This window comes from Trachemys scripta, chromosome 4 (assembly GCF_013100865.1).
Source record: "Trachemys scripta elegans isolate TJP31775 chromosome 4, CAS_Tse_1.0, whole genome shotgun sequence".
Lineage (NCBI taxonomy): Eukaryota > Metazoa > Chordata > Testudines > Emydidae > Trachemys > Trachemys scripta.
Genome location: NC_048301.1, coordinates 15,942,604 through 15,962,536, shown reverse-complemented (window position 1 = coordinate 15,962,536; position 19,933 = coordinate 15,942,604). Strand labels below are relative to the sequence as shown.

At 43.0% G+C, this 19,933-nt stretch overlaps 1 protein-coding gene across 7 annotated transcripts in view; it reads right to left on the bottom strand.

Annotated features, from left to right (window-relative positions):
• The window catches only part of SYNE2 (spectrin repeat containing nuclear envelope protein 2), a 257,594-nt gene that overhangs the window by 215,619 nt on the left and 22,042 nt on the right, over window positions 1-19,933 (bottom strand). For all 7 annotated transcript variants that reach the window (XM_034767822.1, XM_034767824.1, XM_034767818.1 and 4 more), the window contains exons 2-3: window positions 17,059-17,187; window positions 1,479-1,540 (exon numbers count right to left, since the gene is read on the bottom strand). In XM_034767822.1, the coding sequence (XP_034623713.1) occupies window positions 1,479-1,540; window positions 17,059-17,137 (141 nt within the window). In that variant the 5' untranslated portion in view covers window positions 17,138-17,187. The remainder of the gene's footprint in view (window positions 1-1,478; window positions 1,541-17,058; window positions 17,188-19,933) is intronic.

Genomic DNA, 19,933 nt, shown 5'->3' with positions numbered 1-19,933 from the left:
GGCAGGAAAACAAAGGATGGTCTTGGGTCAGGACAGTTCAATGCCGCCCTGAAGACTTGGATTTTGTCCTTGCCTCTGCAACAGAGTTCCTATGTGATGCTTGGCAAGTCACTTACTCCAAACTGTTCACATAATCACTTCTGCATGTAATTAAAGACTTTATAACTATCATAACCACTGGGGCACTGAATCAAGGTTCCTTGGGCAACATTCATTCTGGCATTTCCTAATTTGACTTTGCAATATTTTAATCCTTTTATATTCTTAACGTTGTTCTTCTTACTTCTTATGGTTTGTTTACTTAAAGATTGTTAAACAAAAACTTTTTTGTTATTGAATTTTCTTATTTTTTTAATAGAAAGAAAATATTTTATATATGTGCTATTTAAATAATAGAGCACTTCCACCTTTGTTGTTTTCAATGTATATTTTATTACCATTGTTATCTTTGTGAAGCGCCACATTTCACCACACAGTGTCTTGTCGACAAATATATTCAAAGTAATTAAATTAATTTGTATTCACATAAAACACTTGGGAAACCATAAGAAGCACAGAAAACGGGCTGTCATTTTGTAGCTTTGTATTCATGTAACCCTTTTTGAGGAAAGTAACAAACGATTAACCTTGAAATGAAACAGTGCAAACCCAAACAGCACAGCAGTAACTTATCCCAACACAGTATGCTTTCATTACAATTACTCCTGTCACCTACCATAGTCTGAGGTAAATCAGTTATCAAAAGCAGCCATTGCCATGACAAGAGGGTGCAGTGTTGTTGTAGCCGTGTTGGTCCCAAGATATTAGAGAGACAAGGTGGGTGAGGTAACAGCTTTTATTGGGCCAACTTCGGTGAGAGACTCTTTCAGCAACAGAAGTTGGGGGGAGGGATAGCTCAGTGGTTTGAGCATTGGTCTGCTAAACCCAGGGTTGTGAGTTCAATCCTTGAGGGGGCCATTTAGGGAACTGGGGTAAAAATCTATCTGGGGATTGGTCCTGCTTTGAGCGGGGGGTTGGACTAGATGACCTCCTGAGGTCCCTTCCAACCCTGATATTCTATGAGTGTTACCAAGTTGGTCCAATAAAAGCTATTACCTCATCCACCTTGTCTCTCTAACAAGGGTAACAGTGACTTTCCCTAGGTGTGCAAAAGAACTGGGGGAGGGTGAGTGATGAGTGGTTATCACTGATGTCACAATGTTACAGCTCATGTGACAGCAGAGGGCCCCAAATGTATGGGGGAATCTAACTTTTTCACTGTTCCTGTTTTCCCAAATTTCCTAAATAAACAACAATACAAAATACACATTGGAGATCATTCCTCACACATATTAATTAATGAATGGAATTTGCTTCAAATTTCCCATGGCATGTTTACAAAAAAAGGGTTTTGAGATACAGAACCTGAAAAGCATTTCTGACTAATTATTATTGCAAGACAATAAGACGAAACTGCCTTCCAGAGACCATTTTCTTACCTTTGCCAACTGTGAATTTATCCAGCTAGTGAAGGTTTTCTTCTGGATGCATTCCTGCTCCACTGTAAAAAAAGAAAAATCACTTAATTAAACAATTTGACTATTTTTATTTCACTTTTTCAAAGAGAAACATAGAATCCATCTCAAATCTAAGTTCTGTCCTCAGTTATCTCAGTGGGTTTTTTATATGGATTTTAATATTATTTTCTGGAATCTAACTGGTATTTTCCTCCATTCAGAAATGAAAGCATCTCCACAGAGCTCCACAACCGGAAAATGCACTCTTAGTGGACATGATGGGGCTTGATCTGAGGAAAAGGTCCATCCACGCAGAGAATCTTAATGTTCTTTAAGATTTTTTTTAAAAGCTCAACTAATGCAAATAGTAAAATGAACAAATGAGCCTACAAAGCAATACGTCTAAAACAGCTTGGGCCTCAACTTATTTCTAAATGTGCCTCAAATGCCTTAGGCCTTTTGTCAGATAAATCCACTGCTGCAATTCTAAAAGTTCAGATATAGGGTAAAATTGTCAAAAGTGTCAAAAATCACTTAGGGTTTGTCTACACAGGGATAAAAAACCTTCGCAGGCCCGGGTCAGCTGACTTGGGTCCACGGGGCTCAGGCTCCCAGGCTGAAAAATCATTGTGTAGATGTCTGGGCTCGGGCCTGAGCTCCAGCTCTGGGACCCCGTGAGGGTGGAGGGTCCCAGAACTCAGACTCCAGCCCAAGCCCAAATGTCTACACAGCAATTTTTTAGCTCCACAGCCTGAGCCCCGCAAGTTGAGGCCGTGCTACAGGGCTTTTGTCCCTGTGAACAGTTACCCCGAGGGGTCTAAGTCCCATTGACTCTGCAAGAAAACCAAAAAACTCTCTTTCTTTCCCTCCCCTCCCTTTTATTTACGACTCCCCCCAAAGATCTAATTGTGTTTAATTCTTCATTTTTATACAGTATAGCTAATAGGAATAGTATATGAATTGGCATACGACTACAATTATTATCAAATGCTCTCACGAGACTCACATTAAAGGTAGTGGGAGCTACATGAACAAATCTAAAGGCATAATCTGGGCCAGAGTGATTTTATTTATTTTGATTTCTCTGGTGTCCCTCCCAGGCTTTAGGCATATATTTCATTCAACTTAGGTTGCTACCAACGTTCCTCTCCCCTGACAGCTTCCGACTACCTGCATCCCACCTGATTAAAGCCATGAAATCTGAGGTGCAAGGTAACAGGAGACCTATGGTATCCAACTAGAAAGATGATTAAACCAGACCAATTAACTTGGCCACTTAATTAGAACAAATTCTGACATGTGTACAGTGCTTATCCCTCTCTCTTGGTTCCAACTTGTATGCACACTCATGGGGCATTTTGTAAATAGTGCTCTTGTTAGCTAAGTTGTGTAATGATGTATCTAGAACACTGGTTAAAACAGACTGAAAAGGGTAGGGGAGATCTCACTGCACCAGCCCAGCAGAGGGAATGAACTTTATCTGCAAAGTGTGATTTTCATCTAGATGGGGAGAGCCGGTAGTACGCCCTCCACATCATTGACACAATGCAGGATGCGAGGAGAGGGTGCAGGCAGAGTGACCATGCGCAGGGCCCTCTGCAGCCCCAGTGCACCAGAAAGGGAGTGTCTGCTTGATAAGTGAGCAGAGGAGGGGTTTGGGGATCTACACTTACATAGATCTTGAGGCCCAGAACTCCTACATATAGGGTGTAGAGGAGCAATGGCTATACCATCCATAAGCTGGTATGAGGTTTCAGCAAGGCTGTCTGTGACCTACCCCTCAGGCTGGGAATTGGTGAAGTCCAAAGCCCCCCACCTCACAGTTCCCAACACCATTCCCCAAACAGACAGGCTTTGTGAGGGGAGATAACTCCATCCCTTAGAGCCCAATACCTGCCTGGGAAGGGATAGGGAGGGCTGTGTCTTGGTGGCCCTCCCCTCCCTCATGTGTGAGGGGAAAGCAGACCAAAGATGGCCTGACAGAATTAACCAGATCCGTTCTGCAGTGCCCTGTGCACTGCTCCAATCTTGTGCCTGCCCCTACAGCCTTCAACCAGAACTCCCACTATGAGGTAGAAGGTGACTGGATCTGAGAGCGATGGACTGCTTCTCTGCGGGCACTGAAAGCCTAGCAACCATCTAGGGGATGGAGTTATCTCTAACCATGTAATGAGTCCCGATGCTAAACTGGTAAGCAGCTTGCAGAAACAAAAATGTTAGCAAAGAGGATCATGTGAAACTGAACAGCCCTTCTGTCCCAAAGCCTTCCTGCTATATGACTGCACAAATAATCCAAAAGATAAATATGAGAGAAGGTTTGTTCACTTGGCACCATAGGCCAAATGCAGAATTACTCTACAATGAATATCCAGCAATTCCCCTGCAGAAAGATCCCAAAAACATATGCCCACAAAAAACGCCCTACTGCTCTGCTCGAGAAAAGGAAACCCATTTCACACAGTGCAGCAAGTACTTTATTATGCTCATGGAATACAGCTAACACAGTGGTTCCCAAATGTTTGTACTGGTGACCCCTTTCATATAGCAAGCCTCTGAGTGCGACCTCCCCTTATAAATTAAAAACACTTTTTTATATATTTAACACCATTATAAATGCTGGAGGCAAAGTGGGGTTTGGGGTGGAGGCTGACAGCTCACGACCCCCCAAGTAATAACCTTGCGACTCCCTGAAGGGTCCCAACCCCCAGTTTGAGAACCCCTGAGCTAACACAAATTCCCATTGTAAAGCCCCAATCTTACATCAGGCTTTACTAGCATCAAACTCTGCACCCATACAAAGCTCCATTACGTGAGATGCCGTATGGACAAAGGGGCAGAGCTCAATGCAGGATCTACACCTAAAGAAGTAGATAGCTAATTCTGGTTCATATTTCTAGATCATCTACCAAAGCCTTAATACTAAATCTGCCCAGAATTAAATATTCATATTCTGCACATCAATAATACTCTGCATGATATATCTAAAACAATCTTTCTGTGGTTCTCCATAACCCATCATGCTTTATATCTATTATTTGTAATAGTTTCACCCTGACTCCACCACAGCAAAGTATGTAGCACTCTATTTTCTCTCGTGATTATATTATTGTTCATTTTTAAGAAATGAACATTACAACAAAATTAAAAAGGCGAAGAGACTGTGTGCATGCAGAAATATAATATCAAAATAATTTTTGTTTTGAAAAGGGGATAACATTAAAAACATTAAACACAGAAATACAGCGTTAGAGGCAAATCATAATCACTACTGGTCTAGGAATTAGGTAAACAACACCAAGATATCAGATTCAAGTTAGCACATAAGCAAACCACACCCCCTTGCTATTATTTCAAGCTGCAGAAATATCATGGAGCCTTTGCCAATTATGTAACTGAACTTCAAGTGGGTGGTGGCTACCGACTGTAGCAGGCAAGCACGGCTGGTATTTGTATGGTTTGAAAAGGAGTGTATACCCAAGACTCAATATTTCACTGAAGCCAGTGGTTCCACTCCTTTCTTGTCCCATCTCTAGCTCACACACAGTCTGCTGTTGCTGGGCCAGAGAACTAGCTTTTGGGCCTGATTCTGAGAGACAGTGAGGAGCATTAGGTCCTTTGCACGTGTCTTTTGCCTCTATCAGGCCAGTTGCTTCCGATGTTCATATTCAAAAGTGTTACACAATATGGGCCTGATCCTGCAAACATTTTCTCGTGGGAATAGTCTTTACTTAGGCAACTAGTCTCACATGTTGAACTGGGGGGCAGGTAATTTACTAACCCATTTAATGGTGTCAGATATTCTCCCCCCTATGCAGGGTGCATTGGCTCCCTCTACTCCCCTTCCCTCCCTGCTCACTCTCCTACCAGTTGCTCCTAAGGGAAAAACCTATGGTGCAGCCCCTGCAGCCTACAGCTGCCGCTGTGCCCAGACATCATGAAAGCAATGCAAAGGTGGGGGTAAGGAGTTCTTTCTCCTTCCTACACCCTGCGAGGCTGCGTAAGGATTGAACACACATCTAGCCTACAGCTTGGTTTACTTTCCTGACCCATAAAAAGAACTGTCATGAATCAATAACAAGCTCTAGTACAAGAATAGCCAATAGCTCACAGAGCTCTTTGGATAGTAGCCAGGTGTAGTACAACATTCAGATCAGTATACACACATCTGCCCATGCACACTACACATCCTGCTCTAGACGTGTTCCTAGCAGAGTGGCAGATGGTTATTTCTTCATTTTTACGGTGAATGTGTATTTCTCCTAGTCCATTACTCCAAGGCGTTAATGATTTATGAAAACTCAAATTCTTGTATCTATCATGTGGTTAATTAAAAAGGATTTTTATGTCTAGGAGTATGAATGAGTTCTTTGTTGGCCATTTTAATAGGACTCTAAACGGCCTTGGATTTATCTTGCCCTAGTTTTCAAAATGTAACTGACCCAGAATAAATAAAGCTAACCAAAAACTATAAAGCACTTCCTTCACCCCTGGCAAAATCAGTGCCCATATTTACCAGGCCAGAAAATGGAGCTGATGAGACAAACATGCATCTGACAATATGAGAACACCTGAAAACCCTCAGATTTTCTCTTGCTTTTTAAAGTCAGTCTTTAAAGAATAACTTTTTGGGGGAACAATAGTAATTAATCTGTTACATACAGTAATTGATGATAAAGAGAAATTGTTGGACACTTATTAGTATGTCCTGAAATGGACAATCACAGCCACTACTTAATAGGCTAATCAGTAAAGGCTAGGTCATCGGCATGCGATCTAGCACATAGTACTGGGCAGTGCACCGCTGAACTGTTGCAAGAGCATCCCAAAGGAAAAAGTGAGTCAGGGAGTTGCAATCTCCCAGCTGGTCTCCTCACTGCTCCAGGAAAGGAATACTCTGTGATAGGTATAGATCTGTCACAGCACACAAACTCAGGTATGTCTACACTGCATTGTAAGCCCAGGGTTCAAATTCAGGCTCAAATCTAACCCCCCTTCCGTTAACATACAAATTGCACTCACCCGGGCTCAGACCCAGGATACCAGGACCTCACGGGGGTGGAAGGTCCAAGCCTGAGTCAAGCTGGGACCCAGGGCTCAAGCCCTATTGCTTTGCAATGTAGACACAGCCCCATTGGGCTCGTGCTCGAAGAGTCCACCAAAACTATCCCACAATTCTAAGGACTGACTTTCTTTGTCCTCTGGACAATCTAGTTTGGTGGACAGTCAGGTTTTCCCATGCTGCACCATGAACAAAGGGCTGGAGTGATCACATTTTGGGTGCTAGGAAGTCTGGGATATGGGTGGTTGGACTTGGGGCATACATAATGCAGTTTCAGAGTAGCAGCCGTCTTAGTCGGTATCCACAAAAAGAACAGGAGTACTTGTGGCACCTTAGAGACTAACAAATTTATTAGAGCATAAGCTTTCATGGGCTACAGCCCACTTCATCGGATGCAGTGTAGACTCTGAAGCCCCAGATTGTGACCCTGGCTCAACAATTCCTAAACTAGGGTTACAATGAGTGTAGACACTCAAGCCCTAGATTAACAAACCCAGAGCCTGCTAACTTGATTCTACTAACCCTGGGCTTACATTGCAGTGCAGATCTACCCTCAAATGCTGGTATAATTACACCACCAGGCATGCGGAAGGGGAGAAATCTATGTTATGCCCTCTTCCCACCTTCTCCCATCCTTTCCTGCACAGATGCATGAAAGCGGGACGTAGCAGAACCGAAGAGCCTGCTTCTCCCTGCATGCAGGAAGTAATGGTACAGTGCACCAGCACAAGATGGCCACAATTTGGCCCTGAGTGCTTGTCAAAACATTCTGATACAGTGAACATATCATTAGCAGGATCTCTGGGATATCACAGCCAATGAAGTATTTGGTACTGCATGATTTTTTTAGAGATATGGATTTTAAACAGTTAAATTACATTATTTAAAACAGCAAATTTAAAACAGCAATTACCTTATTTTAAAATAATTGAACCAATCCTGCAACTTCATTTATTTCTATCTTATTACCATTTTCATTCGAACACGAAGAATTACCTCTAGCATCGCCTTGCCCATCCCCCTCATTTTCACAATTCCAGTTAGCTGCAAGTGCTGGGCAAGTCCCTGCACTTTTAGAAAAATAATTACACATTTGCCATATGGGCGGAAATTCAAAACAGAGCTTTCTATTTATTCCGTTCCCCTCCACCAATGAATGCAGTTTCATTCACTCGTAATAGGAAGGCAGAAAAAGAAGTCTCCAGAGCTGATGCTAATGTCCAGCCATACAGTGTTATGTTATCAATCAGTAATAAAGATACTTTCATCAAGTTTTACAAGCCTGTCCAAAGCCAAATGAAGTCAACAAGAGTCTTTCCATAGACTTCAGTGGGCTTTGGATCAGGCCCTATGTGTTCAAAGTGCTGCACAGACATTAATCAATTAATCATCATATCACCCCCCTGTGCAGCAGGTAAATGTGAGCCCCTGACCCCAAACCACCTACTTATGACCTCATTCCCAGAAACTGAAAGCAAATTCACCAACTCAAGAAGTCTCATTATACTGAGTTTTGTGATCATTAGGTTTCTACCTATCTAGATATCTAAGGTACTTCTATGTCCCCCATTACTGTGGTATCTGAACCCCTCCATCTTTATTTATCCTCACAGCATCCCTATGAGGTAGGACAGTGCTACTACCGCCACTAAACTGAGGCACAGAGAGACTAAGTAACTTACCCAAGGTCACATAGGACCTCTCTTCTGGAGCAGAAAATCTCCTGCATTCCAGGTTAGCACCCTAACCACTGGACCATCCTTCCTCTTTACAGGGGATAGGGGTGTTTATTTTACTCATTTTCAGTGTTGGGTTTTGGCTCTTATAGTACCAGGTAACTTCTTAGACCAATTGTTTTTATAGGTTTACTTGAAAACTGAAAGAAAAATACTCATAAAAACTTTTTTAGCACATCTCATTTACTGACTGTTTGCATCCTAAGCCCACATACCAAAAAGTCGCATGCCATGCAGTTGCTATGTGCAGTCAAGAAGTGAACTGCAGACAGGATGCTGGGATTTACAGCAGACACTGTAAACAGGATGTAAATTTCACTATAAGTCCCCTGATAGGAACTTTTCCATTTTTAAAAGTGACTCCTGAAAAACCAGAGCCAGTGTTGTTTAATGGACTCTTTCCTGTTCTAGCTAAAACCCAGAAACCCTAGTTGTAATAAAACAGCAATCTGGATAGACCAGGGATTAGGTTAGACCACAGAGGATTACCATCTAGGAATTCCCAGTTTGCGCAATCTCTGGAATACCAAGTGCGCCTGACAAGTACATACTCATGCAAGTAAAATACAGGAGATTCAGTTAAACAGAAGATAATTTTGGAAAGGCGCATGTAATCTAATATAAAATGCACTTATCACTATTTGTGAGGTTTCAAGTAAACAGAAAACACAATTATTCTTTCTTCTTAATCATTCAGGGACTATTCAACACATTTGAATTAAATTAAATCATTGCAATATGTTAAATTATTAAACACACCTGAAATAGTTTCTGCTCTCATCCTCTTATGTTATCATCCTTTTGAGTGCCATCAAATATTAATATATACACATCAATAAATAAAGACAACAACTGAGCACCTACACTGCTAATGAACTGTTGAAAGGCTACATGCTTGCATTTGTATTTAGCGCCAAAATCTAACAGGCTGAAAACCTGCTTTTTTTTTAATCCTCCTATCCTCCCTACACTGTGTGTGTAGTGGAATTTTGGGGTCACACTGATGCTATGACACCTAACATGGTGCAATCTAATAAAAATAATACATTACTCCAATTTATGCAAATTTGCTACCACCAATCAACTCTACAAATAAAAAAATAAGTTGGAACTTGTACACTCCACTGGCCATACACCATCATTTTAATCCTTTTCCACACTCCATGAAAAAGATGAGCAGTGTATAATTGGAGAACTCAATAGTATATTTCATATTCTGAGATATCCTGTCAGCAAGCATGGAAAGTAAATTCTGTATCCTGCCTAGGCTTGTTCAGCAGGAGCTCACACCTACCACCCCTGTGCATCCAGGCTTGCCTGCCAGGAAAATAGTATGGGAAAAGGTCAGCTGGAAAGGACCAGGTGTGTCCTTTGGGACACTTACCAACCCATCCTAGCCTGCATCAAAGAAATGAACAAAATCTCCTGCTGCAAATAGAGGAAAGCCTCTAATCGGCTCCAGATACCCGTCCAGCTGCCATATCTCACTGCTCACCTCCACCACACATATACCCCTCTCCTCACACCCTTTCCTCATTTCAAGGTAACTTCTGTATTATGCCAGACCTGCTTCGCCCAGTAGCTCCCAAACCTTTTACCATCGGGCCCTGCTTGTATCAAAGGAAATGAGCCCAGGCCGCCCCTCCCCATGTACTAGAGACAAAATTTGCATATAATCGTATACCAGCCTTTCGTGGCATACATGGTTACTAAAGGGCAATGAGCTACGTGGCCTTGCCGTGGCAAAGCTCAGCAAGAGGGAGGAGCTGGTTTCTATGCCCACAGGATAGAGAGGAAAGAAGTGACCCAAACTGAAACCGTAGAGCAGCCAGTAAGTTTCTCCATGGGACCAGGACTCCAATAGAACCACTATAGGGAGGGGGGTAGGCAGCAGGGCCCCCAGACTGTCCCTAGCACCACCCAGCCAACAAAGCACGAGGGCAACTGGCTGCTGCCTCCTTCCTCACTGGTATCACACTGGTTGAACATCTGCAAGGAGGATGCGAGGAGAGCAGAGGAGAGAGAGTCCCTGCTGTCAGTGGAATGGCACCTGGTGGCCAGGAGCAGTCACTGCAGAGGAACATCTGCTCAGTCCTTGCAGCTGTGCATGGGAGAACCCTTAGCTGAAGCTGGAAGAAGGAAACAGAAAAATCTAACAGAAAATCCCAGGCAGCCATCTCTTAGTTATAAGAGTGTAAATAAATAAGTGAAGCAAGAGTTTTAGGTCCCACAGAAACACTGCGCAGGAGGCCAGGCCCCACAGTTTGCGACTGTCTGATTTAGGCACTGTGTATAAATACAATAGAGGCAATATCCCTTTAACTAATGCATCATGTCTTGGGCATGATCTCCAATACACTCTGCCCAGGCAAGAGCAGGCCCTCCTTTATTAAACACTTCCCACATAAATGATAAATATTGTAAACATACACCCAATCAATACAATGGGTCCAGTTCCAGACTTGGCTGCAGCCCCTTTAGGTGGCTATGCAGAGCCACCACACATTAGAGCAGTCTCGAAGGCTGCTCTAAGTTATGCTGCATGCCACATAAGACCCTACAGCAGCAGAGAATATTGGAGGTGTACAGCATTGACAAATTTTGTGATTTTACTAAGAGTCTCTCAAGAGTTGGTGTCTTAAAACCCCAGCTGCTAGAGTCATGTGATTACATACAAATCGCAGCTTTCATTTAAAAATAAAAAAAAGTTTTTAGCCCTCCCATGGTGGTGGAATAAAGCCTGAAATCATGACACTCTAAAGACTCAAAAAAACAGAGGAAAATATATGATTTATGAGATTTTTTAAAATCTTATGATTTTGGGGCCTGATTTGTGATTTTTGAATGCTTGGGATTGGCAATACTGGGTAAGGCAGGGGTCTCAAACAGGCGGCCCGCGGGGTTATCTTCTGCAGCCCGCAAGCTCCTCACGGCCCCCCCGCCATCCCCCAGCATTTACCTAGAGCGGCTCTGGCCTGATGCGTACCGGGGGCAGGGCAAGCTCCCTGCCTGCCTGCCCTGCCCCCACGCCGCTCCGAGAAGCCGACGGAACCTGGGGGAGGAGGGCCGCAGGGCTGTGTGTGGCTGTTGCTTCAGGCACCGCCCCCAGGAGCTCCCATTGGCTGCGGTTCCCCGTTCCCGGCCAATGGGAGCTGCTGGGGGCGGTGCCTGAAGCAACAGCCACACACAAGGAAGGGGTTGGAATGGGGGCAGGGAAGGGGTGGGAAGAGGCAGGGCAGGGGCAGGGCCTCATGGAAGGGGTGGAGTGAGGGCGGGGCCGAGGGCAGTGAGGGGGAGGTGTCAGTAAATGCTGCCCTCAGGCCAATGTACTAGTCCTTATGTGGCCCTCATGGTCATTTGAGTTTGAGACCCCTGGTGTAAGGTCACCTTTGCACCGTCCTCCCCACTCTCCTCACCTCCTGTGTTGTACCTAGAATCTGACCCAACATTTTCAAGCTTTATTAAACTTAATTTATATCTTCTTAAACTATCTAACTACAAAGAGTGACTCACTATGAACCAAGTTACATTTCTTCCTTTTACCTATGGTTTTCTTTTACCACGTCTTTTCTTCTGTAGTCAAGTATGACAATTTTAGGAGAAGCTGCCACACCTCGAACAATTTTCCTTTCTAAAAGTTCAGTAGCTAATGCAGCGAATGCAGAATGCTGACATTAATTTAACAGATTTAACAATGACATTAATTTAACAAACTAACAAACATTAATTTAACAAAAGCTCGTATAATAATCTTGATGGCCATGGGGTGTGACAACCTGTAATTTTAATATTTCATAAGCTTTTTGTAGCTCTGCATGTTGTATATCACAGAGTTCTCATAAAATGCATAAAAACTTTCACTCAGTGGAGATACTTTGATTTATGCCAGCTGATTATTATGTATTTGGATTGTGGTAATACCTAGGAGTCCCGGTCATGGACCAGAACCCTATTGTACTAAGCACTGTACAAACACAGAATAAAAAGATGGTCGCTGCCCCATTACGTTTACAATCTAAAATGAACTGCTCATCTAATCTAAACTGAGAATTTGGCCCTTCCATATATTAATAGAATGGTTAAATATTCCTTTGAACTATTAGAACTATTGCTTGGCTGTGACCAAGACTGACTGAAAAAATTATAGACTTTGCCCCTATAGCAACCAGATTAGATCTATGTTATGATCTCCTTGGATGCCTTCCAGGTAAAGTAATGTACTGACTTCTGAATGTATTATCAAGGCTAGTCACGCAGACTACACGCCTGCTCAGTTTTTCTTTTTCCAGGACTAAAAGATACACACTAGTTTCTTATAACCTGTGCATTATACAAAACTGAACATCAATCATACAGTTAAGAATTAAGATTTTCAAAAATAACATCCTAACGATAGACTTCTAAGGCCATATTTAAGCACCTACATAAGTGATGTGATTTTCAGAAAGTACTAAGCAGTCACTCTCTGAAAATTAGCCCTCTCTAAGGTGTCTCAAGCTGAGCACCCAAAAACTGACAAATGCAAAATCTCCAGACACTTTGAAAATCTTGCCTCTAGGCTTCTATTTCTGAAAACTCTTAGCTTTAGTGTTTGCTCTTGAATTTCCCTGTTATTCCCACTTCCCATCTGTTACAGAGGATCTATTGATTTCAAGGCTGGTGGTTTCTGTCAATTATCTTAAGAAATATGTCTTTACTTCTTCTAAGTATATATTTCCAGTTCTGTAATTCTGCCCCAAAGGTTCTACCAGGGTCTCACTTCTTAGTCTGTTGATATATTTATATTTTTTATTATTTTTTGTAAAGCACCTGGAGATGTCTTAGGCTTGGTCTACACTACAGAGTTATGCCAACATAGCTACTTTGGCTAGGAGCATGAAAAATTCACATCCCCTAGGTAGCATACTTATCTTGGCAGAATCCCCACTATTCAGGCAACTAAGCTGAGGGAAGAGTGTTTCTGCTGGCATAACTAATGTGGTTTAGGGAGATGCTGTTATGTCAGCAGAACTCCTTCCGTTGGCACACATAGCATCTACACTAGGGGTCTATTCTGGAACACCTATGCCAACATAAGCTCTGTAGTGCAGACATGGCCTCATGTGAGAGCCAACCACATGAAGCATATGCCGACAGAAGGAATTCTGACAACACAATTAGGCCCGATTGTGTTGCCATTTCAACAGAGCTGAAGCACTCAAATTTCTTCAAGCACGAAGATAATGTATAACCTCTTGAAATTTTAATAAATGGGGCTCTTAGGGTATGTCTACACCACACTGCAATTAAAACCCCTGGCTGGCCCGTGCCAGCTGACTCAGGCCCACAGGGCTCTTTAATTGCAGTGTAGATGTCCGGACTTGGGCGGGAGCCTGGACTCTAGGACCCTGTGAAGTGAGAGGATCCCAGTGCTCGGGCTGCAGCCTGAGCTGGAATGTATACATCGCAATTAAACACCCCTCAGCTCGAGCCCCGTGAGCCTGAGTCAGCTGGCACGGGACAGCCAGAGTGTAGACATACCCTTAATCTCTGGGCTATTGGACCTTGAATTCTCCATTCCTTCAGTATGATGGCCAGTTAAGATAAAAATTCAATTTCAATTTGTTCAGAAATATCATGAATATTATTTCAAAGCAAAATCCTCATCTATGATTAGGGCCCTACCAAATTCACGGTCCATTTTGGTCAATTTCACGGTCATAGGATTTTTAAAATTGTAAATTTCATGATTTCAGATATTTAAATCTGAAATTTCACAGTGTTGTAATTGTAGGGGTCCTGACCCAAAAAGGAGTTGAGGGGTTGTGGTACTGCTACCCTTACTTCTACGCTGCTGCTGGCGGCAGCGCTGCTTTCAGAGCTGGGCGACCAGACAGCGGCGCCTGCTGGCCAGGAGCCCAGCACTGAAGGCAGAGCCGCTGCCATTAGCAGCGCAGAAGGAAGGATGGCATGGTATGGTATTGTCACCCTGACTTCTGTGCTGCTGCCTGCAGAGCGGGTCTTCGGTCAGCAGCCGCCACTTTCCAGCCACCCAGCTCTGAAGGCAGCAGCGCAGAAGTAAGAGTGGCATGGTAGGGTATTGCCATCCTTACTTCTGCGCTGCTGCTGGCGGGGCACTGCCTTCAGAGCTGGGCACCTGGCCAACAGCTGCCACTCTCTGGTCACCTAGCTCTGAAGGCAGCAGCACAGAAGTAAGGGTGGCAATACCTCGACCCCCCTCCCCGAAATAACCTTGCGACACCCCCCACACACACAACCCACTTTGGGTCAGGACCCCAGTTTGAAAAATGCTGCTCTCCCTGTGAAATCTGTATAGTATAGGGTAAAAGCACACAAAAGACCAAATTTCATGGAGGGAGACCAGATTTCATGGTCCGTGATGCATTTTTCATGGCTGTGAATTTGGTAGTGCCCTATCTATGATCCTTTGTAAGAATAACACTATCTCCTGACTTAAAGCTAGAACTTACTTTTCTGATTCTACTTCATGCTAAACACACGCCTAAGTGTTTACCTAAGGCAAAATTCTCTCTTTAGATGCACTTCCCACTGATTTTGATGGGCGCTGCAAATGTGCATCTGATGGCAAAATGGGGCTATACTTTGTGTAACTTTTTAGAGCAGGGGTGGGCAAACTTTTTGGCCTGAGGGCCGCATCAGGTTTTGTAAATTGTATGGAGGGCCGGTTACGGGAGGGGGTCGTGGCCTGGCCCCCACCTCCTATCTGCCCCCCCGGGACTCCTGCCCCATCCCCCCCCCCCCGTCTCCTGACGGCCCCTCTGGGACCCCTGCCCTATCCAACCCCTCCTCTCATTCCTGACAGGCCCCCCTGGAACCCCTACCCCATCCAACCCCTCCTTTCATTCCTGACGGGCCCCCCTGGAACCCCTGCCCCATCCAACCCCTCCTCTCATTCCTGACGGGCCCCCCTGGAACCCCTACCCCATCCAACCCCTCCTCTCATTCCTGACGGGCCCCCTGAAACCCCTACCCCATCCAACCACCCCTTCTCCCTGTCCTCTGGCTGCCCCCGGAACTCCTGCCCCTGACTGCCCCCTGCTGCCCCATCCAACCCTCCCTACTTCCTGACTGCCCCCATTCAACCCCGTTTCCCCCCGCCCCCTGACCACTACCCCCCAAACTCCCCTGCCCTCTATCCAATCCCCCATGCTTCCTCCCCCCTTACCGCACTGCCTGGAGCACCGGTGGCAGGCGGCGCTACAGCCGTGCTGCCTGGCTGGAGCCAGGCCATGCTGCCGCTGCCACCACCACACAGCACAGAGCACCGGGTCAGGCCAGGCTCTGCAGCTGCGCTGCCCCAGGAGCTCACAGCCCTGCTGCCCAGAGCATTGCACGGGCAGCGGAGCGAGCGAGCTAAGGCTGCGGGCGAGGGGGAACAGCGGGGGAGGGGGAGGAGGTGGGGCGAGCCTCCCGAGCCAGGAGCTTGGAGGCCAGGCAGAACGGTCCCGCGGGCCAGATGTGGCCCGTGGGCCGTAATTTGCCTACCCCTGTTTTAGAGTAACCTTTGGCCATTGGAAGTTTTCTGCTTGCCTGTCTGACTGTAATGAAGTCAAGTGCAAAAGGAAAAGATATCAGAAAGAAGTTTAGCTTTAGATCATTGTAAATATTAATTAATCACAATGTATAGCTCTAGAAACATGTGTGTAGATAAGGATGACAGAAAACAATTTGCAGATTCGTTTTCTGCACCAGCTTCATCTGTCTTCAATGTTTTCCTCAAATAAATCAGTAACTTCACCATAGGTAAGCCATTGGGAAATCCTTTTACAGGGGGTGATGCAGCCCATCTCCCCCTAGAGCAGACAAAAAACTGAAAAATCAGCTTTGTAATGGACTTGATCCTGAAATCAAGATCAGTTTTTGCATGCAGAAAGACTGTAGGATTGGCTATCAAAGAAACCAAGCAAGGAAACATAGCATACCGTAAACATTTAAACAAAACTCCCTATTAATGTGCAATACAAGTACTGCTATTTCAAAAACACATTCCAAAATGTATCCAAAGAGACACAAGTTTAGGGAAAAAGAAACTCTTCTCAGCCCTGCACACTCCAACAAATGGTTGAGGAACCTTTAGCTTTATCATTTTTAGAGCCCAATTCTGCCTCCCTTACTGAGATTGACCAGCACCTTATTACTCAAGTAGTCCCATTGAAATAAAGGGGACTGCTTGCTTTGTAGGGTGTGACTCAGTGTGAGTGAGGGGGGCAGAATTTGGTCTTTAATGAGCTTGTGTGGAAGCCAGAGAGATTTTATGCTCATTCAGATCCTGAAATATATATCCACAGGGGACAGAGACAAGAAATAAGAAGAAAATGCAGCAAAGACTATTTAGTGCTTTCCACTAATAGCACATAAAAATTAGGCAAGCAAAGGCATGTTTTAATTTGCAGAGATACATAATAAATTATAGGAATTGTGTAACTCTTTCATAGTTCCCTTGACAACTGTTTACAGTAACATGTGTTCAGCTAACATAAGAAACTGTGAGCAAATCTGTTCCAAAAAAGGCAATGACTTGGTAAATACCATGAAGAAAAGCTCAGTACTGTGTTTCACTTTACAGTTGAAAAGCCTCTGGCGAGATATTTACAGAAATCTGTTTACAGCAGAGAAATAAATGGACTATAGCTGATAAAATTTTTATGTTTTAATGGACTTCACAGATTTTCACTTAACTTGCACACAGCCACAGACATTTGCCAAAAACTTACATACAAAGTTACATGAAACTTGCATAACTTACCTTGCAGTGAAATCTGAAGATCATCTATTTCGGTGGAAGATTGCTCCTCGGCTAATGGAGATGATTTCTTACATGCCATATTAAACTTCAGGACGGTTGTATCATTCCCACATTATTTCATCTGACAAACTGAAATGAGAAAGAAAAAGAAAAGTTAGGAGATCAGCACCTCTGTGTTCTCATTAAGAACTGGTGCTCTTAGGATAGGAGACATGCTTTATTTTTTTTTCTGCTAAGGTGTTTCCTTAGCTTATGTAAAAAAAAGTGACTACGCCTACTTTTTGAATCATAAAGTTATCGTCCCTTGGTTATTTCTAACGGCTGGCTGAACTCCAGAATTCAAATCAGGGATTCAAATGTGTCTTCTCATGAAAAGGGAAGCACTGGAATTAGAAAGATTCAAAACACGGTAGGCTTTTTGTAGGAAGTCAGGTTGACAAAGGCTCATGTACGTTTGTTACTGACTAACCCAAAAGGTTTTCTTTAAATCTTTATATTTTACAGACTTCTTTTCCTGCTTGGTAATTGTTAGAGCAGACTGGAAACAATAGCAGCTGAGCCTGCAAAGATTACACAATTAAAGTGTAACAAAAAAGGTGATGGTTGACATAACAGAACAATCATTCTTGCTGTTCCTATCTGTATCTTAGTTACTCCTCTTCTCCCACAAAAGTCGATTTCTCACAAAGGAGTTTTATTTTCTAGCCCTCATTTTTTCCCTTCTGTGGATGCCTCCCCCGTCTCTAACGCCATCTTAGAGAACAATATGCAGTATCCTTTTTTAAAAAAATAGTGTTATGTATTTGACTATAGTAACTACATTGTTTAACTTGACAGTGGGAGAAAAATTGGCCTCTCAAAAACAGACTGATATTTTTTTCAAATTTTTCATTATTTTTTTCAGGTCTGACCTTAAACAAACTCTGTTCACAAACAACAGAACATTTTCAGCACCAAGTATAATGAGTGGCATGCCCAACTCTTACTATTTATTAATATTTAGTGTTGTGTATCTAAACTCCTGATCACAACGCTGAAAATTAACCCCTCCTTTCTGTGTTTATTTGGTTCAATCTGTGTTTATTTGGTTCGAACAAAAGGCTAACATTTAAGCCTGCGAAACGCTGAAAAAAACATTCTGCCTTTCTTTCCTACATACATAGGTGCTGGAACTAGGAGTGCGGGGGGTGCTGCAGCACCTCCTGGATTAAAGTGGTTTTCACTATATTCAGGGTTTACAGTTTGGTTCAATGGCTCTCAGCACCTCTGCTATACAAATTGTTCCAGCACCCCGGCCTACATAATCTTAAAAGAATGTGCAATTAAAAAGAAAGCTTGCTCCCAGTTTTCAGTGTTCCTTTAAGAGTGAACACCAAATCACTAAAAACAAAACAGTTTGAAATCCCCAAACAATGAGAAGACACGTGTATACTGAATGCCAATGTCTCCTATCTTCCATGGGCCTATTTCATGAGGTGACACTACACTAAAAGCCAAACCCTGTTCATCTTACTCATATGACATTGAAGTCAATGTGCTTGTGAACATGTGGAGTAGGATTTGGCCCTAAAGTTCTACGGTGATTATTTTCCCAATGTATTTAAAAGACAAAAGGTGTTTATGGAAGTCTCAATAAAAACAAAACATTTTAAATGTGAAAGAGAAAGTGTAATGCAGTGGATACTGCCCTAGACTGGGAGCAAGTAGATCTGGGTTCTATTCCCAGCTGTGCCACTAACCTGCTATGTGACAAATCATGTCACCACTCCGTGCCTCAGTTTCCCCTCCCACCCTTTATCTGTCTTGTCTGTTTAGACTGTAAACTCTTTAGGGCAGAAAACTCTTTTACTATGTGCTTTCTAATCTCAGGTGGTGTCTCTAGGTGTTACTATAATAATAATTTTAACCAACCCATACTGTACTTGGATTTATTACATATCCAAAATGAAAACCAAATGCAATATCCACCTCATAAATTTAGGGCTAGATTGCAACCTTCTTACTCACATGGAGTAGCATCTGACTCCGAAAGTAGTACCTTTGACTTCAGTGGGACTTCACTCAAAGTAAGATACTATTCAGTGTGAGTAACTGTATTATATCTAGCCTTTAATAAATCTACTGCACCCACTAGGTTAATAAGATTGATTGCTATTGCTTTCATGTTTCTATTAAATATTTCCTTTTTTAATTTACATTTACACCGATCCTTTTATTGGATAACTATCTGACACAATTACGTGTAGCTAAGCCAGTTCCTTATAACAGAATGTATTAATGGGTAATTATGAAAAAACAATGTTTAAAAAAATGAAAAGCTTTTGAATGGCAGCGTGCCATTTCAGTATGGATAGAAACCTCAGTTGAAGGAATTACCTTTGCCTTTCCATCTCCCTTGAAAGTTCAGGAAAGCATTTAAGATTATGTAAGTATTGCCAACCCCATGCGCTCAAAAAATCATGAGTCAAACCCAGAAAAATCATGAGACTAACCTCAAAATCATGAGAGGTAGCAACACTGTTTTAAGTCCCATGTCCCCAGTGAGACTTAAGTACATGCTTAACTTCAAGAGAGATGACCAAATAACGATGCTTTCCTGAATAGCCTGACTACATTCTGGTCTCCGAAGAAAAGAGAGTCAGAGATAGATTTAGAGGCTTCACCAGTGGAGATTACAGAGCTTTAAGCGTATAATTTGGATCACTGCATTTTGTGAATGTATTTTTATTTACTCCAGATACAGTCATGATATTTAATTTTATGGGGGGAAAAAGGAAGTTACCAATTGTAGAATCCATATGATTTATAGTGGAAATGATGCTATTCTCAGCCATATCTGTGTAATTATTGCATTATAATTACAAATTAACTTAGT